Consider the following 25,267-nt stretch of genomic DNA (forward strand, 5'->3'; position numbering starts at 1 on the left):
TCAGGAAGAGAGACACACAGCAGAACTACACTCGGTGGCCCTCAGAAGTCCAGCCCTACAGCCACCTTGCCTTGCTCTTTCCCTCCAGAATTGTGATGTGATACACCTGGCTCATTAAGACACCAAGTCTGTGGCACTCTGTTATGGACACACTTGCACAAACATTCTGCAAGCTACACACACACACACACACACACACACACACACACACACACACACACAGAGGCTGCTTCCAGGCTTCAGGGAGGATGGTCTACCTCACCCTCCCCTCTTCATTTGCTCTCAACAACACTGTTGATGAGACCCTATTAGTTTGCGTGTGGCTCGGCAGTTTGATTTGGAATCCCATATCCTCTGCTTCACGGTCAGAAGGCTGCCCTGGAATGTGACCCTGGCAAGCCTTGCCTGCTCAAGAGAGCCAAGGCCAAGTCCACACTGTCTCCTGTGGTCTTGATGACTTTGTTTCCTATTAACTCATTGGTGACTTGTTCATCTGCAGAGGTACCAGGGTTCCTATACCACGTTTTTGTATCTTTGGAGGGACAGAATATTAATAGTCAAATTTACTAAATTTATAACTATTTGTTGAGCTTATATAGGGGTAAAATGGAGCTCCATGGCTTACAAAGAGGGTTGTGCTGGATGTGTCCATATAGTGGTTTGGGAAAGAATTCATAATTTCGTGAATCTAGACTCTCAGGGAAGGAAAAGATCTTAAGAACCTACCTTAAAGAGATGGCTGTTCTTGGCTTACCACATCCTGACCAAACTACTTAGAATATGAAAGTTGACAAGGGACAACAATTTCAGACCTCCCTGTATCATCAACCTGAGGGTCTGCATTGCTCACTGGTTCTCCCTCCTTCCCAGTAAATGAGACTCTACACTCACCTCAGAGCATCCTCAGCCCATAGCCAAGCAAGGACATGCCCACAAATCATGGTTTCTGGACCCCATCTCTTTCCACAACACTGCATTTGTCTTGATAATAAAGAACCCAAAGGTTTTTAAGTGAATTTGGGGCACATAACATCACACAGCAGTGCTAGTTCCTGATCTCTCTATGAAGACTACCCACAGCAAAATTGGCTCTCGCCAGATACTCAGTCTTTGTGCAGCCACACTGTGGTCTCTGCAGGATTGGACTCCCTCTACTCATTACATCCTGTTTCCCATGGTCCCTTGAAGGAACTCAAAGAGGAGGAAGAAGGAGGGCTGGGCTGGCTGAGCCTGTCCTTAACAATTTCCCTGTCCACGGCCTCAGCTTTCAACTCCCTTTTGTCAATGAAGATAAAATTTTATGGTTAAGACCTAATTGTAGACTTGGAAATAACAACTTTTTCTGTTGTGGAGTAGAATATTTGTTTAACTAAGTAAAAATGTGTTACATTTGTTTGTGTTGCAGAATAATTTTTAACTATGTAAAGATGTGTTACATTTGTATATGTTGTATTTGTTTAACTATGTAAAGATGTATTGCATTTGTTTTCCCTTGCCTGCCTAAGGTACTTGATTGGTCTAATAAAAAGCTGAACAGCCAATAGCTAGGCAGGAGAGAAATAGGTGGGGCTGGCAAGCAGAGAGAATAAGTAGTAGGAAGAATCTAGGCTCAAGAGAGAAAAAGAGGGAGATGCCCAGGGCCAGCCAGGAAGCCGGCAGCCAGCCAGAAACAAAGGAAGCAGGTGAAGTAGGATATATGGAATGAAAGAAAGGTAAAAAGCCCTGAGGCAAAATGTAGATGAAGAGAAACAGGTTAATATAAGTTATAAGAACTAGCTAGAAATAAGCCTAAACTAAGGCCAAGCATACATAACTAATACCAAGTCTCCATGTAATGATTTGGGGGCTGGTGGCCCAAGAAAGTCTGCTACATTTGTCCTTCAGAAATCAGACTAGAGGGCCACTTCAGGAAGTATGAGAAGTACTCTCTGCAAGCAAGCCATAAAATGCTAATTCACCTAGAAAGTTCCCAAGAAGCTTGCTGTGGTGACATCTGGGCTGGATTGCTCCAGTTTTCTCTTAGAGCACGGGGTTGACACACCCCAAATCAAGACTTCTCTTGGTGCTTGAATCAAAGGAAAGCTCTCACCCACAGTCAAGCTTCCTGCCCCCATACAGCTCTCCTGAAACTCCTGCTCTTTGTCCAGAAGGGTGAGAAGGCACCTGCTCTTCCCCTCCTCCCTGCTGGAGAGCAAAGTGGGACTTCAAGGTTTATTAAACACAGCACTGCACAAGGACATGGCAGACTTGAACATCTGCACTTGACCAGATGTTCTGAGGCCTGGATGGGACTCTGTCTGCTTTAGAAGCTGAATATGATTGAGATAGCCTGGGCTGGGGATGTGGCTCGGATGATAGCAATGTTTGCCTAGCATATATAAGCACCCAGCACACATAACTGCTTGTGGTGGTACTCACAATGTAATTCCACCATTCAGAGGTAGAGGCAGGAGAAGCACACATTGAAGGTCATCCTTGACTACACAGCACATGCAAAGCCAGCCTTGATAAGTGAGCCCCTATCCTAAAATAAACAAACAAAAAACTAAGCTATCCAAAAAAAAAAAAAAAAAAAAAAAAAAAGGTGTCCAGGAAGTCCGAGATGGGGCATTTCCTAGAAACCTCTACCATTGTGGACCTCTTGTACTCTTAAATACTGGTCCTGGCTTTCCAAGGGGCTGTGTTCTACTTGGATGCTGCAGACCCTTCTCACACTCTACACAGATAGTGCCAGAGTTCATGTAGAACCATGGCATGTGTTTATCATTCCCAGGGCTGGGTATATGGCCACCCACAGACACCCCTTCCTAGAGGAGCTTGAAAGGGCACATCTCTATTCTGCCTTAAAGGAGAGTTTGGATAAGGGGCCTGAGAACATAGAAACAATGAGGTTATGAAGTGGCCTGTCACTAGTCACTAAGACTAAGACTCCAAGTCACTGTTCACCTGCCATCACAGCACATAACATAGCACAGGAGTTCGTGGGATGTTGGAGAACGCTAGCGAAAGCCAGGTTTCGCTTTGGGGAAGTTGGAGGAATCTTTAGCAACTATCTAGTTCTTCTCACATGTATGAGAAAGTAGAGTACCAAGAAGAGAGGAGACTAGAGCATGCCATCTTGCAAGCTTGCAGCCATGCTATGACTCGATCCACATCCCTATTGGCTAAGCCTCCAAAACAGAAATCTGAAACCAATGTAAAAGTAACTTTTCATTTTCCATGTGTAAAGCCTAAGTCAGCTGCATGGCTCTCAATACCAGACAGTCTAGTCCCAGCCAATATCCACAGCCTTATCTCTTATTCTAAGTCAGCCTGTGCCTGTGTGGCATGCTGGGTGACATAAACAAGCAGGTCACCAGTGAGCTCACAGCCAAGGCTGGCTCCCACTAGTGGTCCTGAACATACCATGAACTTCCTCTGCTCCATGCTTTTGCTCATACTATTTGCAGCTAAATATCTTTCTGCTCAAACCTCCACTGGTCCCCTGAAGGCCAGCAGATCCCATTTCAGCATGGAATTCATACAGGACACTCCTTTAGCATCTGGCTGATGTAGAGTCCGATGCTGAGAGGGAGTCTGTAGTTATCTGTCTAATGAAGTAGCTGTAGATGTATAGCACCGACCCTGAAAAGCTGTAACTACCCTAGCCAGGGCCATCCCAGGGTCTGGTACCTCTGTTATAGGCCCATTGTGTTGAGCTGTGATTACTATGTATCACATCTCACGGTTCCCACCAACTTGCCTGACTCCTGCCAAGAACTCAAGGAATGAATGAATTCATCGGCAATAACAAGCTGGGCCTATGCAGGCGTCTCTACCGAGGATGCTATCAGTTCCTTCTTCTCATTTGAAACCTACTCACTCCTCTCATCGTGTGTGGCTCATCCACTCATTCAGCAAATTCTCATCAGGCACTAAAACTACCGTGGTGAGCAAGACAGAAAGTTCCTGCTGGGCCTCGGGATGTTAAATAGACAGGGTTGTCTATTCATCACTGTACGGAGTGTGTGCCAGAGGACAAGTATAGGATGCTGTGGTCACTCCTGAGTTCCCATTGAGCTCATCAGTTACCCTAGCATCCCTGTTCCATCATGCTTCATCCTGGTAATGGTGGCCCCAGAGGACATGGCCACTCCTCACTAGGCTCAGATACGGAAAACATATATCTGTTCTTTGTCTCCAACAGGAATGAAGCAGAGGCTGTAATTTTTTGCGTCTTTGCATTGCTTCATATAACTTCTCTCAAATTATCATCCCCCCCCTCCCACGAGAACTATGGAAGATGCCAATTTCATACTGATTCCGGATGTGAAGTCTGTTCTGTCTGACCTCAGTGATTCCTGGGGGATGTGTAAAGACCTGTGAAATATGCAGAGCTCATAAATCAAGTCTGGCTGCATTTCTGCAAATGTTCTAATTTGAAGGAGAGTCAGACAGCCCTGAAAATCCCCCAGGCATCATTGCCTCCCCAGTACTACCACGTCAAACGTCTCCAGAGCCTGCTCCAGATGCTGGCTGCCTGGGGCAGGACCAGCTCAGGCTGTCCCCATCTCCCCTCTGGCCCCACTCCAACAAGCTGGAGGGAATGGAAGGTCAGCCCTTGATTTCTTGTCTTCTGTCTGGAGTGCCACAGAGGGAAAGAATCCTGTGAATGTCCTTCCCTAGACAGACCCTGAGGAGACGGGCCCGAGACCCTTCCCTAGACATACTCCTCTGTGTCCACGAAAAGCAGAAACCTCAGAGTGGCTGCAGGTTCCCAGGGTGTGTTGACATGAGATATGACTGAAAGACACTCTCGGAGACTGTATGGGGGGGGGGGGGGCTCTAGGTGCTGGCGGATGTGTGGGAACCAGTCTCTCCCACTAGAACCTCCCCGAAAGAATGTCCTTAAGAAAAGGTCAGTAGAGGTAGAACTCCACAAGTCCGTCTAACCCACAGCTCTTCACTGGCGCCTGTCCCCATCATCCTCTCAGCCTCCTAATTCTATCCATTGCTCCCAGTGCAGCCATATTCCAACACCATGCTGAGTGTAGGCTGTACACCGTGGCCATTGTGGTTAGCATGGTCTCTCTTGGCACTCAATGCAGTGTGAGAAATCACAGACAGTGGGATTTATGTGAGGGCTGAGAGATCAAGGGAGAGGAGGAGGGGAGCCTCACTTCCCTGGGTTGTCAGCACTAACACTTTCCTTCCTTCCTTTCATTCATTCATTCATTCATTCATTCATTCCTGTGATTATAACTTATTGAAAGATCACTCTACCATAGGTTGTGGACACATAGCAGGTGCTGGTGTAGTGCCTGCATGCCAGGAATGTTCCCACCAGGAATCCAACCCACTTCCTGGGCCCTACATCATACCCTCAATATGAAAGATGTAAACAAGGCACATACCTGTTATAGGGAGCCCCTTCCTTCCTGCTTCCAGCTTGAGGTCCAAGGAAGCTGGTTAGAAATGGTCCCCAGCCCACAATCCTCACAAATAGCCTTCCATGCCAGAACACTGTGGAACCCATGTGTCCAAATAGACTGGCAGTCCAAGAGAGAAGGGAACAAGGGTATTCAAGTTGCTCTGGCACCAGCGGCTTAGTCACGAGGGTCCCAGAGAATGTGCAAGAGCTACTACTTTGGTGGACACTGAGTAGACAGATGGAAGAGAAGAATCAGCATGCAGTGAGTCAATGGCAGGCTGCATGTATATGAAGTCCGATGGGATTGTATCGCCTGGTGATGCTGGAGTAAGTAGATGCTTTGACATTTACATAATGACAAAACCACCAATAATGTACTTCTCAGAACACACCCCCATTTCAAGCAATGCACTACTGTATCTGCATGTAATCATAAACTAAAGGGAAACCCACTCCCTTCCCTTCCCCTTTGCTACTCTCTCCCCAGCCTCCCAGCCTGTGCTAAGAAGCAACCAAGCATGTGTGACTGGCCATCCCCTGCTAAGTCACAAAGCAAGTATTGCTCTTACAGTGTAAGGAACCACAGGTTCCAAAGCAGGCAGCAGAGATGGAGTATCATTTGATGGTGCAGACCAGACTATCAGACACAAAGCATCATCTCTGCTAAACAACCAAGCAGCCCACAGATAAGTACTAGTATCCTATCTTGCAGGCAAGATATTATCTGCAAGTGTTTAAATCAGGAGCTAGGCCATTGGGCAATGAATGGCAGGATGTAAACCCTAGTTTGGGTGAATCTGAAATCCAGCCTTGTTCTGTGGCATCACACTGTCTCCCATTGTTTACTGGCATAGCAAGCCACTCGATCCAGGCCCTTCAAGAAATTAAGACCCTCTTTTCTTTTCCTAGAAGCAGAAATCATAACTGGGGGCGCTCAGCTGACACCTCCATGAAGCAGTCGTTGGCTATAGAGATAAGATTCCTAATGTTTCTGGCCTCACGCATGAAACAAATGACCTGCATTCGTATGGTGTTTTCAATCCTTATTTCATTTGTTCTGTGGCACGAACAGCTCCCAGGTTACAGTTTCCTACAACCTTCCTTGCACGGTGAGTGCAAGCAAGAGACAGAGATGCCCTGAAGATATTGCCCAGAGCAGAGGAAAGCCACACAGGGCATGCCCAGAAACCGCTGTTACATTCCGAACCTACTTGGATAATTCGGTTCTATGGTTCACCAATGGTATAATCAATCTACTCTTAGGGAGAGAATGCTTGAAAAGACATCTGTGACTAGCCTTGACAATGAATAGGAAGGTGCAGTCACCATGTCCCACTTTCACGTGCTGGGGGGCACTGTAGCCCTGGACACCTCCAAGGCTGAGCTAGAGAAACTGCTTGAATCCTGACGCTTGAGACAAGCCAGGACCATACAGTGAGACTGCCTTCTCTACCATGCCCCTCCTACTAATTTCAAAACTGTATACTTAGTGCTTCCTCTGGTCCTGGCAGGTGATTTTGACCCACAGGTGATTTTGACCCACAGTCATGCAGCAGGTTCTCTCTGGAGACCTGGTAGATCAGTCACTTTGGTCAGAACCATTACAGCCGAGCCAAGGGGGCCTGTTCAGCTGTAGCATCCATACTTCATCTCTCCTCTTGCAAAATCCCTTTCTTTTCACACACAGCTGGATAATTTGAGAATGAAACACAATTAAAAGAAACATGACCAGACCAAAGAACCTAAGATAAGAGCCAAGAAAAGCATGTAGATCATTAAGAAAACTGCCATGCTGGGCATAGAGGAAATGACCTACTGCACAAAGACACCAGAGGCTGGTCACGTCCCAACAGTGGAGTTTACCCAGCTCATGGAGGCTAGTCAGTGCTCTGTGCCTCCCACAATAGGTCAGTACTGACTGCTAAAGCTGGGGCTCAGAGAGAAGAGACGCATTCTCTGATGAATTCTGGATTAGTAAACCCATCAGAAAGTGTCACTGCTTGAAACACAGAAGTAGACCAGAGTTGCATTATCTAAACAATCCAGGGAAGAAAGTGTTACCAGAAAAACCCAATGCATACACACACACACACACACACACACACACACACACCATTGGGAAGATTTGAAATGATAGAACATTCTGGAGCCAGAAGGAGCCTGACAAATCACATGACTCAGGGAGCTATGTATGCACACCACAGACCTGTCTTGTATGGATGAATTCCCCTTCTCAATGCTTTTAAACCACATGAAACAAAATCCATAGGATTACAAAGGAAACCTCTATACTGAAAAGACAATATCAAAACATTTAAAATGATAGAGCTCTACATATACTTTTTACTATTGATTTAGGTAGTGTGTGTCTCTGTGTGTTCATGTATGTGTGCCTGTGTGTGCATATATATGAGCAGGCATCTAGAAGTCGAAGATCAATGTCTGATGGCGTTCTCATTCACTCTCCATCTTACTTTGGAGATGCTGAGCCTGGCACTCACCCATTCAACTAGGCTGGCTGCTCAGTAGACTCCAGAGACCCCGTCTGTCTCTCCCGTGCTAGGGATAGAACCAAAGGTTGCCACACCCAGCTTTTCCACATGAGTACTGGGATCAAACTTGATGCTCATGCATAGCAGACACTTTACTGACCAAGCTATCTCCCCAACTGTGTATATATACATGCCCTTATTAATATACACTAAACAGCAAGGTTGAGCAACAGATCTAATGTCTGTCAGTAAATTCTGGAGGAGTGGCAAGCATGAATAAGATTTCAAAAGCAGTTCGAAGTAACTATTCCAGCTGTGCTGTGATCTGTAAACACCTGGCTTTACACAGTCAAGGGTCTAAGAGTCCCATGACAAATTACCAGCATACTAGACGGAAATGCTAGCTTTCAATTACACATTAGCCAGAGGCTAGAAAATTAGAGGCCTTGATTTAAATGTACTGACCCCAGATTAAGAGGCTTAGTATAACACTAACCCTCTTTACAGCTAACAGCACTTAGATCAGAGGCCAACTGACTTTCTGAATGTCCTCAGCCAGTCAGTAGTAAATCTAGAGCCAAAGCCCAGCTCTTACACAGCTATCTTTGCTGTCCCTTTAATAATGCAGCATGCTGCCTCAATTTAGGCGTTAATATAATGGGGGGGGGGGTTAAGTAATTCGTTTTCATAAAGTTAAGCAATTTAGTTATTGCAATTTTAAAAAATGTTTCTGTCTTTTCTTACGTGAACAGATGGGTGGGCAAGGGCTCTGTAGCTTCAAGTGTGGTCCTAGATTAACAACATTGGTCCTCTCCATGACAGGCAGAGCTAACTCCAACTGCTGCCAATGAAGTGATAACTCAACCCTCAGCCTCTGGAAGCATGCGGTATCCAAGCTATTTTCCAGGGGAAAGAACTCACGAGAGCAGGAACAGCTAGGGGTCATAGAGACACAATAACAGGAGTAGGAGGTAGCAACAGAAATGGTGAGGTTTGGAGTCATGATAGTATCTAACTTGTGAAGCCCCTGCCCAGAGCCAGCCTCGGGATTAGACCGTCCTTGTGCATTATCCTATATACTTCTCAAAATAATCCTTGGATGTTGGTAATGTTGTCCCTGTTTACAGTTAGAAAAACAAAATGGAGGTTTTGAGAGGGTGAGTGAGTTACCCAGCTCCCTACTCTATGTGAGGAAAAGACCAAAGCAGATGTAGAACCCTGGGGGAGGGCTGCCAGTGCACAAGCTTGCTGGAGCAGTTCAAGGGCTTCTGACCAAAGTCAACAGCAGAGCCCCTGCTTCTACAGGAGATGCCGTTCCCTCCCCAAGCCTAGTTGATCCTAAACCCCTCAGCGGCTAGGGAACCTTCCACTCTTCACATTTCCTAAGCCTGAGGCCCGGGTTTTAAGCGACAGCCCAAGCAGGAGGCCTGGAGAAAAAAAAACGGAAAGAATAAAAGTAAAGGAAAGCCTCCAGACGCTCCTCCATTTGTGCTGCCCACAGATGGGCCATGCTGTGGCTGAGGTTTCTCTGTGCTCTTGGCCTTGTCTTGGGGCTGGGAACAAATGCCACACTGGGCTGACTTCCTGTGGCTTTGTCTCATAACTTAAACAAACCAAGCTAATCTGGCACCTAGAAGCAGAGTCTGAGGAGAGTCTCCTCGAAGCCTAAATAGGCCTGCAAAGTGGGTATGGTGAAGCTCAGCTTTGGGTCATTTTTAAGGTTTCTAAAGAATTAGGCCTTCAGTACATTTTAGACTCTGAACCATTGCCCTAGTTGCTAGTTCAGAAGCCCAGCAACCTCCTCCGTGAACCATTCCTAATTAACGTTTGGCATGTGACACTCCATGCAGAAGACCCAAGGCAGGGTGTTTTCATATAAGCAGGCCTGGCCATACCTATTTTACAGTTTGTAGACAAAGACACAGAACCCCAGGTTCAGCATAGGAAGGTGCCAACCAGAAGGAAATCCAGGGCCTGGCTAACTTCAGAGCTTCATCCCCTCCACTCCCAGAGCCTTCCTGGCCCTGCTGCCTTTTTGTGCCACATTAGCAACTCCCAGGCTCCCTTGTCTTTCAGTTGCTTGTATGGTATCTGACCTCTCTTATTTGATCACAGACCTATGGCTGTTCTGCTTTGTGCCTAAACCAGAGAGCCTGGCATGGATGAAGCACTCTGTGAACTAAATTAGTCGACTAAATACTGGCTAGCTGTCAGGAAAAATAACTTGAGTGTCTTAGGCCAACTCCATGCATCTTCAGAAGTATCTGTTATTTGTTGCTCTCTGCCTACGTGGGTGCCCTGATTACTAACAACAGTGAAATGCCAGACAACTGGGGAATAAAAGGCCTTGGTTGTAGTCTTAGGAATGGCCAGGAGGATCCCTGAAGTCCCTGGAGCAGCAGAGCTCTGGAGAAACAGCTTTCTCAACTGCAGAACATATCATGAATCTCTGTTACTGGTAGAGTCCCTGGCTTGCTACTGAGCCAAGTTGGTTAGCAAAGCCAGGCTTATGTAAAACGTCACCCAGAGAGATGACATGTTGAAGGCCATAAGGAATAAACATTCCGAGACTGGTGGCAACTGCATTCCAAGGGATTGGTTCTCAGAGGTAATATGTCATGAGGAGAAGGCTCCAGAGTGACAGTCTGAATCCAGGAAGCCCATCACTAAGCCGCCCTACTCCTTGCTTTTAATTCAACATAGCCAACCCTTACTTTTCCCAGATGGCTCCTAGCTGGCTCAAAACTCTTTGTGTACTGTTTGGTCTGCACTATGTCTGGGTCCAGGTGAGTAACCTCAGCTCCACCAGCCTTTCTTCCTTGCTAGTTAGCTATGTCTGACCACCCTCAGGCCCCATCTAGAGAATCAGGTTACCATATCTTCCAACGGTGGAAGAAGATCTGGGTGACACATGCATCCAGCCACGAGTCCCAGCAGCCTGTGGAGCTAGTCACCCTCAAGCCAAGCTGTCATTTTTCTCAGTGCAAAGCATTCTTGGCTTGGGGACTGTAATTCTTGGGTCACTATGTCCCTGTCTACAAAAGTGCCCCAAGTGATCTAGACTTCTAACCAAGGACTCAGACACTCAAACCTGAGGCCACACTGTTCCAGAACAGAGTTTAGTCACCACCGAAGTGGAACTGAAAACAGAGAGGTCAAGAAGGAAGCTCAGAGATACTGTTGGAACTGGGGGCCCAGGGCTCTGTCAGCCTACAGAAAGAGGACACGGGCTAAGTGGAGTATAATGAAGATGGTTTCTATGAAAGTAAGTCAGACATGCTGCAAAGTTGGGCTCCAGGGGACAGAGACAGCCATTATCTTGCTCAAGGTGGCTCTCACACTTTAGGAAAGGAAACCAGAGAATGAATGGAAGGGGCAGAAGACCAAAGGCGTCACCTATGAAGAGGTTTATCCCAAACATCACACCAGAACTGGGCCAAGTCTCTAGACCTATTTCCAGCTTCCAGAGCACCGATGGGAAAGATTAGGCACAAAGGGGAACAGCCAGGAGTCTGTGGTCAAGGAAGGGAGGTCAGATACCATGCAAGCAGCTGAAAGACAAGAGAGCCTGAGAGTTGCTAATGTGGCACAAAAAGGCAGCAGGGCCAGGAAGGCTCTGGGAGTGGAGGGGATGCAGCTCTGAAGTCAGCCAGGCCCTGGATTTCCTTCTGGTTGGCACCTTCCTATGCTGAGCCTGGGGTTCTGTGTCTTTGTCTACAAACTGTAAAATAGGTATGGCCAGATCTGCTTACATGAAAACACCCTGCCTAGGGTCTTCTGCATGGAGTGTCACACGCCAAATGTTAATTGGGAATGGTTCACGGAGGAACCATGCACAGCCACTCCAGACAAACACCTTTACATCCACAAGGAAGCAGCTAGAAGAGGAGCAGAGCTAGCGACTGAGGCAGTTAGGAAAGCTGTCCAGGTCAGACTCCATGAAAGCAATGGGGAAAAGGCATTTGCAGGGAGTGGGGAGATGCACGTGTGTGCAGGTGTGTGTGTGTGTGTGTGTGTGTGTATAAAGTTCAACATCATGTAAGTCTTCCTTTTTATTATATTTTTATTTCATGTTCATGTACACACACATGTTGATGCCATAATGCCTGTGTGGAGGTCAGAAAACAGTTTGATGGCATCTGTTCTCTTTACCAGACATGTAAACGAGGTATTGTGGATCCCAGGAGTCAATTCAAGTAGCAAGTACCCTTATCCGCTAAACCATCTTGTTGGCCTTCACATTTTTGTTGTTGTTGTTGTTGTTGTTTGTTTGTTTGTTTGTTTTGAGACATGGTCTCTAATTGCAGTTGGAACTAGACTGGCTGGCCACCAAGCCCCAGGGATCTGCCCAACTCCACTTTCCCATTGCTGCAGTTAGAGGCATGTACAGTCATGCCCATCTCTTCTGTGTAGGTGCTGGGGATCTGAACTCAGGTTCTCATGCCTGTGAGACAAGAATTTCGCTCACTAATCTATCCTCCCAGTCCTGGAAAAAGGGCATTTATAAGACAATCAATCTAAACACCATCTAGATATTGCATGGCAAAAATGGATTCTTGCTGACATTTATAGGTTTAATAATGTATTTTAAGTTTTTTTTTTTGGGGGGGGGGTGTCGAGACAGGGTTTCTCTGTAGCTTTGGAGCCTGTCCTGGACTAGCTCTGTAGACCAGGCTGGCCTGGAACTCACAGAGATCCACCTGCCTCTGCCTCCCGAGTGCTGGGATTACAGGCGTGCACCACCACCGCCCAGCACATTTTAAGTTTTAAGGGGGGATTTGGGGTTTGTTTTGTGGCCTTCTTATAAAGAATCTTTGCCTTCTTTAGATAATTCTGCAATATTAAACTGATTTGGCACCTGGCATTTGCTTCAAATCACAGAACTAAGTGGAAGCTGAAGAAGAGCCTGTGCTGGTGACCAGTAACCTCGGGTGATAAGTAGAAAATCATCCACTGTGTTCTCTCAACTCTTGTCCAGTTCAAAGTTTTACAGAAAAAAAAAAAAATTTCATTTACAAGGGAAGTCAGCAAGAACTTGGGTGTCAACACTGACTTCTACACTGGCTGTCTAAAAGCCCCTCAAAAACCTTTACAGCCCAAGTACCAGGTTCCTCATCCAGAGCCTGAGTGGTTCAAACTACAACTCAACCTGACACACAGTGTGACCACAGACAGGTCTTTTAATTTCTCTGTGCTTTGACTCCCTTATAAGCACAACAAAGATGACAGTTCTACCTGTAGTGTGCTGAGGGCCCATGACCCTGAGACACAAACCCTGAACCAGGGCTTGGCGTCACAACTGTGGCTGCTGCTAGCAATGCACTTAGGTTTGTTTTGATGGGGAGGAGATGCACTCTTCTCTCCATGCTCCACCAAAGCTTCAGAAATGTCTCCAGTTCTCACTGAATTCTCATTGCTTCCTCAAGAAGAAGTCCTTGCTCCAGGAATGCCTGTTCTCTCCTTCCAAGGCCTTCTTCCCTGCACACACCTGCCCATCTCTTCCCTGCTGCCTTGCTCCCAGCACCCCTGCCTTCTGTCCCAGTTCCCTGGAGCATCAGTTAGAGAGCTGCCATTCCCAGCCCTTCCCCTGCTCTGGCCCCCTGCCACCTCCTCTCACAATGCCCATAGGGGCCTCAGCCTTGGTAAGTCAGGAAACGGTGGGGTGGAGGGAAGGGAAGTCAGAACTCAGGACAAATGAATGCATAATGCTTAACATTTTGGAAATGGATGGGCCTGGTGCCAGTCCTTGCTGGGGTTCCCAGATTGTACTGGGCATACAAAAGGGTCATTATTAAAGGCTCCACATGCCTATATGACAGGTTCAGAACCACAAGTGGTATGACGTCAGAGGGATCACAAGATGAATAGGCTTCCCAGCCTTGTCCTCAGTGCCAAGAACCTTGAGTTCCTGGAAGGAGGTATGTGGAAGGAAGGAGGGTACCCAAGGAACCCTAAGGTAGTGAGTTCCCAGCTGTTCTACAGAAGAGGTTAGTGAGATGGCCCAAGACCAGTCCACAGCAGGATCAGATGAGAGCCCTTTCCAATGCCTTATCACACCCCCTTCCTCACTGCACGCATGGTTAGTCTCTCAGCTCATCTGCCCTCTAGGTGTCTTCTGAGAGAGCATCGCCCCTCTCTCTCCCCATATTTATTTACACACACACACACACACACACACACACACACACACACACACCTTCTTGGACTATTTCTTTTCTATTAGATGGGAGCGGTCAGCTGGCCTCACATCCTAACTGTGCAATTAACTCACTTGCTAGAGTCCATATTCACCTTTCCAAAAAGTAAGAGGTTGTAGCTAAAGAACTTCCAAAAAGTCCTTTCCAGTTACAATGGCCTATTGTTCTGCAATGTGTCATAAGGAAGCATGATGTTGTCTCCTCCCCCAAAGCTGTGAAGCATGTGGCTTGATTAGGTTCCACATTTTCTTCCCTAGGCATGTTCCTAGTTAAGGTGAATCTCAATCAGCACATACACATGTGCCCTGACATACACACCAGATCCTTTGAGAGCAGTAACAATGCAAATTGTGAGCTCAGGTATATCCAATTTTCCCCATAGCATTGAAGGACATATGTTTACATACTGTTTGCATATATTTAAATGTTAATGCACACTCATTTACATGAATGTATTTATATATTATAATCAGCATAGTCTCTCTAGCTGTTGGCTACAGACCAATACTCCAGAGCCCTGAAACTCACAAAATCTTATTAAATAGACTGATGGTCTCCCATACTTTTAAGGCCAGGGAAAGAAAATATTAGAATTTCAATTCATATTTATTTTTATTGCATTCTTTTAAATTTCCTATTTCTTATGTGTATTCATATTCCTCAAACCACATGAATATAACAGGATGCATGTGTCATATATAAATATGCCTGTAATGGGGATCCAAGCCCAAAAGGATTTGGCAGAGGGGGTACACAGTCAAAAAAGTTTGAGTCTTAACTGTCAATCTTTCTTCACTGTAACTCTCCCAAAGCTGGAGACAATTACAAGGATTTAGTCCAACTACTGCCAAAGGATTGGGCAGGACCCCAGGCAACTGTCCTCCAAGGCAACACTGGCCAATGGAACTTGAAGATCTCCAGGGTGCTGCCAGTTTTTTGGGGGTTCGTGACATATGGTGTCTACTTTTCCCCAGAGTCCCCATCAGCAAGGCTCCTTTAGCCATAAGAATACTGGCTGTCATCTAAGAAGCCCACTTTCTTTTCCAGATCAGCTTATGTTGACCCTAAGGGCTTCTCTGTAGCAGTGCTTGGTCCATTCAATGCATGAAAGACAAAGCACTGGCCTGAGTCTGATGAGATACATTGGTTAGTTGAGAAAACATGAAGTTGATCATCAGTGAGATCAAAGAAATGGAGGGAGGGAGGGAGGGAGGGGTCATCAGTTGATAGAAAGAGAGCAAATTGGCTTTTTAGAGAACTGTTACGTGAATGGCAAAACTCAATTCCAGAGTCAGAAGAGGACCCAGAAATATATCTGGAAGAGAACATTATGCCATCTATAGAGAGCAGACCATTGTCTGATGGGCACATTTTATGATAGCCAGCTCCATTTGGGAAGACACAAAGGACATGGTCAACAAGACAAAGCAACAGCCTACAGAATGGGAAAAGGTCTTCACCAACCCCACATCTGACAGAGGGCTGATCTCCAGAATATATAAAGAACTCAAGAAATTAGACATTAGATTCTGACAGCACTCTTGAGAAAGTATGTGGTGTTGGAGGACAGGCACTGGGTTACTCACCTACACACTGGTTGCCTTCATCCATCTGGTACCCAAAGCGACAGACAAGAGGCCTCGAAATTGTGGGGTAGTTGGAAGCTGGCACTGGTGGGGCAGCTGCTGGGTATGGGCCTGAGTAGGATGTAGAGTAGGGATTCGAGTAGGGCCCTCGATACACTGGATTGGTTCGAGGGATGCACAAATACCCGCCATTCTGATTGACACACATCATGTCCCCACGGCAAGCCTCAGGGATGGTCCGGCATTCATCAATATCTGCAAAGGTCACAGAAAGGACAAGTGTCAGTGGCTTCCTCCATGATGCTGAGCATGCACATATTGAGGTAGAATGACCCTCCAATACTTCACCTGACTCATTACAATCTGATCAGCTGAACTGACTCAAAGTGACCCATGTTATCAAACATTAGCTCTTTAAGCCCCACTCACCCACCCACCCACAGAAACCTGGACTATTATCAATTCACATTTTTCTTTAAAGAACACATTTGAAACACAGGAAAATGTGCTCTTTAACACATGGGAATATAGTAAATAAAAACACCTTTGATTTACATAAAGAAAGGGACAGTAAAAATAAATAGACAAAGAGTGTGCATATAAAAACATGCTAGGTACTCTCCCATGCATTTCCTATACTCTGAAAACATGAGAGCAGGCCTAAGAACCATTCCCATTTTTATTCAGAGTCATAGCTGCACTCAAAAAGACAAGGCTTGGCTCAGACCTAGTACTTGCTGAGAAAGCAGAACATTGCTTTCAAGTCGGCTCACACAGTGCCAGCAAACAGGACCTCGTCTAGCCCTGCTGGAGATCAGTTCATGCTGGAAGGAGAGTGGTGGTCTGTCTAGAAAAACCAGGCTTGTTAGGGTGGAGTAAAGGGAGGCCCCAACTCTGGCTCCAGTGGGCAGCAGACCTGGCTTTGAGTGTTGGGCCCTGCCACCAGCTCTGGAGCCTGCTCTGTGTGAGACTGGAGTCCAGGGAGATGCCTGGATCCAGGCAGCTTGCCTACCATGTCATCTGAGAAATTTATGCCAACTCCCAGCTTGGAAATTGAGAATTCTATGGTTCAGAATGCAATGGTCTGTTCTCTAGTTAAAGTGATGAGCTACAAGAGAAGGCCACTGCCCTCTTTGTCCTGCAGGGCATCCTTGAAGCAAAGTGCTTCATACTGTAAATCCAAGCATAAGCCTGGATTTATAAGCCATCTATCTCCCCTCTTATTCTCAGTTGATGTGACTCAGAGAAGACAAATGATTTGACCTAAAACAAATCTAATTAAAAAGCTAATTATTCCCCCAATGTGGCGGGCTACACCTTATCCTCTCCACATGCTCTATGCTCCATCCACAACATGCCATGCCTGAACCTCCTTTTTGTGCCTGGCCTTTCCCTGTGCTGTTCCTTCCACTGTGGATTGAGATTCTCAGGGGTCCTATTCATCCTTCAATGCCCAATTCAAACTGGACCTTTACCACTCCTTGCTGTTTATAGGCACAAGACATCCCTCTGTCTCTGCTTTTTCAGGGTCCATTGCTGTTACCTCCGCTCAGTGATGACTCCACCGACTTGTCACAACAACCACTGTGTCTAAGTTTCTCCCCACTAGATGGCCTGTGAGAGAATGCCCTTCTTTAAAGTATTTCCTGGGAATCCATTAGATCACAGGGCTGATGCAATTCAGGTTACTGATCAGCAGGATTTGAGATGGGAGCATTCATCCCAGATTACGGATGGGATACCCAGTGTGACTGTGTGAGTGGATAAAAGTAGAAAAGGCAGAAGACTTGGTCAGAAGGGATCCATAAGTGTGAAAGGCACCTGACTGCTGACAGTGGGCACAGGCTACCAACCAAGGAATTAGCGTGGTTTCTAGAGTCTCACCAGACAACAAGCAAGGATGGAGGACCTGAAACCTGCAACTTCAGGAGGCTGGATCCCAGCAATCTCTCTCACAAGCAAAAAGATGCTCTCACTCCTTGAGCCCCAGAGAAACATAGCCCTGCCAATACTTTGATATTAACACGGTAGACAGATGTCCTAAAGGGCTCTGAGATCTGAAGTGTGCACCTTTTAAGCCACTTATGGAACCACGTGGAGGCAGCCCTGGGGAACAGATCTGACAGGAATGCTTGTTGAAGACAGAGATCAGTTCTTTGACCCTGGACAGTGTCTAGCACAAAGCACACGAGCAACAAGGATGTCATTGGCTCAGTCACTGCATCACTGAGTTCTTCCATGAAGGCGGCAAATAAAGATTTGACAACACTGAACAACAGCTGTGGCAGAAATATCATTGCAATTGGGCCCTCGCCAAATATCCTTGCTTAACAAGAGACTGTCAGTATCACATACCTAAACATTGTCCTGTCTGGCGGTCCAGGTCAAAGCCGTTTGTGCACTGTTGCTGTGGAGAGGGAGAGAAGACACAGGCCAGGTCACTTGACTTGCATTCTTCATCACTCTAAAAGCATCATAGAGCATTTGGGAAGTGGAGTAAGGGGGAAAGACACACGTAATACCCACACATGGAGTAGATCTCTATTTGGAAATGTTTTCTTACAATCATTGCACACTTAGTGTTGTTTTTCAAACCCCCTGTACCAGTGCTTTGTGAACCCCACTTTCAGCGCTTGCAGATTTTGTCATGACCAAGTGATGAGGAGCAATAAAGACCATGTATGAAGCCACCATGCAACAGTCCTGCTTCTAGGGAAGGAGACTCCCCCAGTGCGGTCCACTCTCCTTCATAGAACCCCCCCCCAAAATAAACTCTTCATTCCCTATGAAATTCTCCCCCGAATCCTGCTGTATTCATAAAACAAAAGCTACATGGCAGATGTGGCCCATTTTCTTAGCAAAGATGATTGGGACATTCCTTTGTGTCAATTTCAGCAAGACAGTGACATAAAGGACACATTTTGGCAATTGCAGACAGTTATGATTTTACATGTAACCTAAGCTATAACCATGCATACTTTTTTGTTGTTTACTTTTGATTTACTTTCAAGACAAAAGTTTCATTGTGTAGCCCAAGCTGGCCTTGAACCTGTGGTCTTCCTACCTCTGCTTCTCAAGTGCTGTGAACGTTTTGTGGTTTGGGTTGTGGGCTGAGCCATCTTTCCAGTCTTGACTATGAACTTTGAAAATGCTGAGCTGGGAACAATTTGAGAACCCCTTGCAGGTGCCTGGAGGCTAATGTAGGAATGAGGTCAGGGTCTAGGATTATGGTACTCCCATCTCTAGGCACACCTCCAGCCTCCAGGTTGGGCTTCCCTGGGCTGTGGGGTGATTTGTGGAGATGCTGAGCTTGGCTTGTGCTACAGCTGAAGGTCCCAGATCTTAGAGCCTGGGGCAAAGGACCCAGAAGAGCCTGGGGTCTGTACCACAGAACCCAGGAGACTAGGTTCCAGCCCTGCTCTCCAACTCAGTGCCAGGGAAGAATAGGCTCAAGCCACTGGTTTAGCTGGATTCTAATTCTCTCTAGGGTCCTTACTCTCTTCATCTCTTCCGGTGCCTCAGTTTCTCTCACAAAAAATTAGGGTACTGTTATTTACTTTTAAGTGGGTACAAAGAGGAAATATGTTATTATACATGCCTAGATTAATTAACACAATCTTGTGACCGCTGTCTTCTTCAGGCCTAGATGTTCTTATCTGTAACCCTTGGGGCTAGATTAGAAATTGCCAAGGTCCCTCTGAGATTTAAAATTCTATGTTATTCTCATGCCCTTATCTCCAATGGCCTGAGTGTATCTAATGGCCTTTGAATGTGCCTCTTAATTCTTCCCCTTGCCTCACCCCAACATATTTTTCAGTGCTAGGATCAAAGCTTGCTCATGCTGGGCAGGTGCCCTGCCCTCCCCCACCTGCAGCCCCACAGCCTTCCTCAGAGATGGGGCTGTCTTTATTTCTTCTCCAAGAAGGCACACAGAAAGACTACTCTGAGTCATCTAGAGCAGTGGTTCTCAACCTTCCTCATGCTGTGACCCTTTAATATAGTTCCTGATGTTGTGGTGACCTCCCCAACCATAAAAATTATTGTTGCTGCTCCTTCATAACTGTAATTTTGATCCTGTTATGAATCTTAATGTAAATATCTGTGTTTTCCCGTGGTCTTGGGTGACCCCTGTGAAAAGGTCTTTTGACTCCAAAAGAGGTTTCGACCCACACGTTGAGAACTGCTGATCCAGAGGAACCCTCCCACATTGCGTAGGACTAACATGCCTGGCCCAGCCTTCCCTGTAGCTTTCCAAATGAGATGCTGCCACTTCTCTCAGACCTTCACCTTGAACCCAACTTTATTGTCCCTTTTATACTCCTTCCAGGAGAAGGGATGCCCCTCACTCCAGGCAGCTGAATTACCCAACCCCCGCACACTTACATTGGGATGTTTGGGTAGACTCCACTTCCTCCCCATTTCTTTCACTAGGCAGTGTATGGGTGGAGACACACACTGACATACCCCTGGGGGCCCTTTGCAGGCATCCCAGGAGCACCCTAAAAAAAACACCACATTGAACTATCATTTAAGTTCAAGTGAGTCTCCCTGAGGAGCACAAATGAGGTGGCAAGATCTGTTTTAAACACTATTGGTGTTAGAGCCAGGACTCAGAGATCCAGTTCTGGCTTTGCCACTTGGAGCCTACATCATCCTGAGCCAACCTCAGCCTCCCAGTGCCTGGGATATGATCTATGTATATTTTGGAGAGTAGTAAGTGACCTGCAGAGTGCCTCTCATTCCTGTAATCCTGGGATTCTAAAACACATGCCTGGACTCCCTCACCCTAGCTTGGTGACATGCTTCCGGACAACTAGAAACCTTACCTGTGCATTCCCAGGGTGTGGAAGCCATAGTGCCAAGATGGCAACCGTGAGTATCCTGTGGGAGGCAAGAAACTAAGAGTGAGTGCCAAGGGATGCTCATGTCTAGGAAGCCTGGATCTCCTGCTGCCCAGGCATTTAGATGATGGCCTTACCATGTGCTTGCAAATGGAGAGGGCACACTCAGCAAAGCCCAAGGGGGCCTCCAGACCTCTAATCACACCACAAGAACCAGCCTCTTATGCTTTCTTTATGTGTTAGAGTAGTGAGTTAGGTCATGTGCTTGATTGAATATAAGCATTCACTACTTAGGAAGAAAAAACCAGTTGTCTTGGCCTTTCATCATTCTGCATGGAATCTGCCTGGGTTAAACATTATTTGGACATGACCACAGATCCAAGAGCCACTGTGCCTCAAACCATGAAAGCCAGAATGTGAGGTGCTTTGTGTTCAAAGGAAGTCACTGAACTAGTCCACACATGTGAATACCCAGGTTTGAGCGGCCCAAGAACCCAGAGTCCACCCTAGCATGTAGTTCATGAGAACTCCCACCCCAAGGAGTAAAAGACTGAGAAACCCATGCAATCCCCAGAAGAAAAGCAGTGGGAAACGGCAGGAAATGCCATGATACCATGGCACAGCCAACATGGCCACCCACAAGCCAGTAAACATCTCTGCCTGTGGGTAATTTGGTTCTTTTCTGTGGCCAAGCTTTTGTCTGGTAAAACTGTAGTCACCAGTATGCTTTAAAACTTCAAAGTCTATGTCACTCACACCCATTCAGATGGCTATTGGTGCATTGTGCTCATAGTGTGTGTGTGTGTGTGTGTGTGTGTGTGTGTGTGTGTGTTGTACATGTGTGGGTGCATATGTATAAGTGCATATGCACATGTGTGTGTGTTCAGATGAAGGCCAGAGGCTGGCAACTGGTACCCTCCTCAATCACTCTTTACCTTACATACCGAAGCAAGGTCTCTCACTTGCACCCAGAGTAATCAAATACTCATACACATAAAACAATGTTTTAAATCTTAAAAAAAAAATTATAGAACAGAAAACAGCAAGTCCAGGAGGATGTGGAGAGATCACAGCTCTTGTGTATTGCTGATAGGAATGTAAAACTGGTGATCCAGCAGACCCAGAGCATATTCCCCCAGAAAATTGAGTCCAGGACCAGACACACACATGTACACTCATGTTCACAGCAGCTTTTTGTACAATAACCAAAAGGTAGATACAATGCAAACATCCACACAGGAATGATTAAACAAAATGCACATAGCAGAAAGAGAAAACCAACTCTTAAAAGTTATCCTTTGACCTCCACACATGCACCATGCCCCCAAATAAACAAATAAATAAATGTAATTAAAATAATATGAAGAAAAGATACAACAACAAGGATGAACCGTGAGGACATCACACTGTGGAATAAGTGACTCACACAAAACAGTGTAGAATTCAACTTACATCATGGACCCAGAGTTTTTAGACTCCAAAATGGAAAGCAAGATGGTAGCTCCCAGGTCCATGAGTGTTTAATAGGTGCAGAGTTTCTTTCATTTTCTCCCTTCTTTCTTTTGCTTGTTTTGTGGCTTGGGGTGCTGTTTTGTTTTTGAAACAAGGCCTTACTCTGTAGCCCAGGCTGACCCGCAACTCATAATGTGGCCCAGGCTGTCAATTTGCGACAGTTGTTCCTCAGCTCCCTGAATGTTGGGATTACAAGCCACAAGCCACTACAGCCAGCTTTTTCTTTTTCTTTTTTTTTTCTTTCTAAGACAGGGTTTCATATGTAGCCCAGGCCAGCCAAAGCTGGCTCTGAACTCCTGATTCTCCTGCCTCTACCTCCCAGGGGCTGGGGTTACAGATGTACACCACGACACAGGGCAGGGAACAAGAGCTGTTTTGCAGGATAAAAAGTCATGGAGTCATCACAGGGCCAAGTGAATGTATGCAGCTCAACGCAAAAGGTATGCAGACGCAGTGTCTAGTCGGTTACTAGTGTTGTTCAGTGTGCTAGAATTTATCCAATAACTGCCGCTTGAGCATAGATACTGGGCAGAAGAGCTCCAGAGCTGTGGCCCAGGTGCCATCCACCTGAGCTGGCTGAAGTTTCGCTTTGATGAGAACGCCAGAAAAACCCAATGGGTGCTGAGAGTCAGGCTTAGGGAAGAAGAGGAAAGCCAGAGGAGGTGTCCTAGAGGAGATGATCTTGAATGTTTCTCAGCATGGCTATGAACTTGGGGACCTGGTTGACCTGGTTGGAGTCTGAGGCTTGTTACTGCCATGCTATACCATGGCTCTATAGCCCTCCTACCTTCTCAGAATGAGTGCTTGGGAGATTACAAGCTCATTGACATCCCTGTCACATGGCTCAGGAGAAACAGCAGTAGGTATGTAGAGAATTAAAGAGGCACCCAGATAAAATTGAGCCTGATAGACTGGAAGATGCAAGCCCACTTCCTTCATGTAGTCCCGGATTCAATCCTGAGGAGACAAGTTTTCCGTTTCATCTAACCGCCTATGTGAGCCAGGTTCCCCAACACTGGAGACAGCTCTGACCTTATAAAGTACAGAGCCAAATCCAGGGCTTTTTGATATTTGCAAGAGCCAGACTTTATATCTGGAAGGAATGAGAGAGAACAATAACAAATTTATTTTCCAGTCTGTATATTATGAATTTCAATGTTTTCCTGTTTCTTCACATCAAGTTTCCTTTCAGGTGGTTATAAAATCCTGTCTCGTTTATGTTGGAGACGGAACAGCCTGACTGTATGCAGGAGAGTTCAAGTGGAGAGGCTGGAAAAGGCATGCTAATCCTACCAGCTTCTCCCCTACCCCACTCCCCATTCCTTTTGGCTAGAGCCAGCCCAGGGCCAGCCAGCCCCAAGTCCAGCCTCCTGGAAGAGCCATGGCTGGGTCCTGGGGGCCAAATAAGCTCCAGGCTAATGCAGAGGCTTTCCAGAAGGAAATAGTACCCAGCTCTGCTGCTCTCAAATCAAGTACCTTGTCATGAAAGCCCTAAAAAAACCCTCCAAAAATGAAGCATAATTAATACCAGAGAGGGGAATCTGTGTCTCGAAGCTTTTCTTTTGAATCTGGGTCCGCCTTCCCCCTCCCCCGTGGTCCCCTCTCCCAAAAAAGAAAGTGAATGAAGACAGACCCTTCAACTCTGGGAACTGTCTGTCATTGACAGACATTGCTGGTCTGGGATGCAGGATGACAATATTACTGTGGCTTACCATAATACGGCTCAGTTTGTATTAGTATGCATGCACCCCTCCCACATGCAAACACACACAGGAAAAGTGTGTAGCTCTGTGCAGGGCAGCTATGTTTTCAAGAGACGCCGAAGAAAGGCAGAACAGATGTCATCCTTAAAGTTCCTCAAGGCTCAAGGATTACTCGACTGGAATTGCAATTTCCGCAAAGAACAGCAAAACATTTGCTTACATGCGTCTCTGTCTGCAGTGTCCACTGTTCATTGGCTCCAAACTTCTGGGTCCCATGCCCTCTGTGAATCGCACACATAGAGCAAACGCAGCCAGGAGTGTTCTGAGACTCCCTCTGCTTCTCTCGCAGCCTTCGCAGCGAAGCGATTGCTGGTGCCTTCGCCAGCGGTTTCCCAAATTTAAAAAATATGTAGTGTGATATTTTGTAAAGTGCGCAAAAAGTTGCTGCTCTTTCCAAAAAGAAAGAAGAATGACACAGAGAGGTTGTCTGCAGCCCTCTCTCGAGATGCTGGCTCCTGACACTGTTAGAAAAATCCCCACTCCCAAACGAAGGCTTCGAGATGGAACCTTGAGCGGGCGCAGCTTTTTGTAATTAACAGTGTCATTGCATCACTAGCTAAACTCTTTTCCAGTGCTCTGACACGGGCGGAATCTCAGCCATAGCCATTTTCCACCCATCAGGTCTGGAGTTAGGTTTCCCGAGCCTGGGGAAAGACAGTCCCTGGAGCCTCCGGACCTACCTTTTGAATGCTGGCATGTCCAAGACGCGCGGGTGGAGAGGCGACGGGAGCAAGGCAGGCTCTGCGGCGGGAGCCGGGCGGCTTGGTTCCGGAAGGAGCCGAGCGGGCTGCGCCGAGGGCCGGGGCAGTGCCGGGTGCTGGGAGCCGCTGCAGAGCCCTCGCCGCCGGCACCTGGTTTCGCTTAACCCCCTTCAGTAATTCAGCATTAAACCAATTGGAGGAGGAATGTTAAAAATGAACACTTCATTTTCTAAGTATGTTAAACAATGCAAATGGGGCCTCGGTCTGGACACAGCTGGTTCAGATTACAGCGCTCACCAACTGGCTAGACTCCTCACAACAATCTTGGGGCGTCTGCCAGGGCCAAGTGCTTGCTCGGCGCTGGGAGGGGAGCCCGACAGAGCGCAGTTCTGGGGGGCGCCCAGCCTCCCCTGGGCGGAGCAGGGGCGCGAGGGGGAGTGTCATCAGGCCCTGTAGCAGCACGGATTTGAACTCACTACCAAGGGCTGGGGCATATGGAGCAGGAGAAGGGAGTCTGTCTGTAGGAGATAAGAACATCTCTCCTTGGAGGCCCTTACCTCGTTCTCCTTGGCTTTTTCTTGCTTTTATTAGTGTCTCTGGCCTTCAAAGTAAGTACGAATGGTGGGCTATACCTGGGCCCTGGAAGCCCTCTTTCCTCAGCTCTGCTCTTCTCCTAGCCTCTTTTCTTTTTCTTCTACCTTCCCTCCTTTTTGTTTTCTAGCACTGGAACCCGCTCTTTCAAGTGCAAAAGTGCCCAAGACACTA

The 25,267-nt window shown here is 46.7% G+C and overlaps 1 protein-coding gene across 2 annotated transcripts in view; it reads right to left on the minus strand.

Annotated features, from left to right (window-relative positions):
* Positions 1–24,833, minus strand: part of Fbln5 (fibulin 5) — a 71,578-nt gene extending 46,745 nt beyond the window's left edge. Inside the window, exons 1-4 of one of the 2 annotated variants that reach the window (XM_036206078.1) lie at positions 23,962–24,042; positions 20,512–20,566; positions 18,041–18,092; positions 15,686–15,940 (exon numbers count right to left, since the gene is read on the minus strand). In XM_036206078.1, the coding sequence (XP_036061971.1) occupies positions 15,686–15,940; positions 18,041–18,092; positions 20,512–20,566; positions 23,962–24,017 (418 nt within the window). In that variant the 5' untranslated portion in view covers positions 24,018–24,042. Of the gene's footprint in view, positions 1–15,685; positions 15,941–18,040; positions 18,093–20,511; positions 20,567–23,961; positions 24,043–24,481 lie in introns of those variants that run through there. The other variant, XM_036206079.1, reaches the window with a different exon arrangement.
* Positions 24,834–25,267: the final 434 nt, after the last annotated feature.

This window comes from Onychomys torridus, chromosome 14 (assembly GCF_903995425.1).
Source record: "Onychomys torridus chromosome 14, mOncTor1.1, whole genome shotgun sequence".
Classification (NCBI taxonomy): domain Eukaryota; kingdom Metazoa; phylum Chordata; class Mammalia; order Rodentia; family Cricetidae; genus Onychomys; species Onychomys torridus.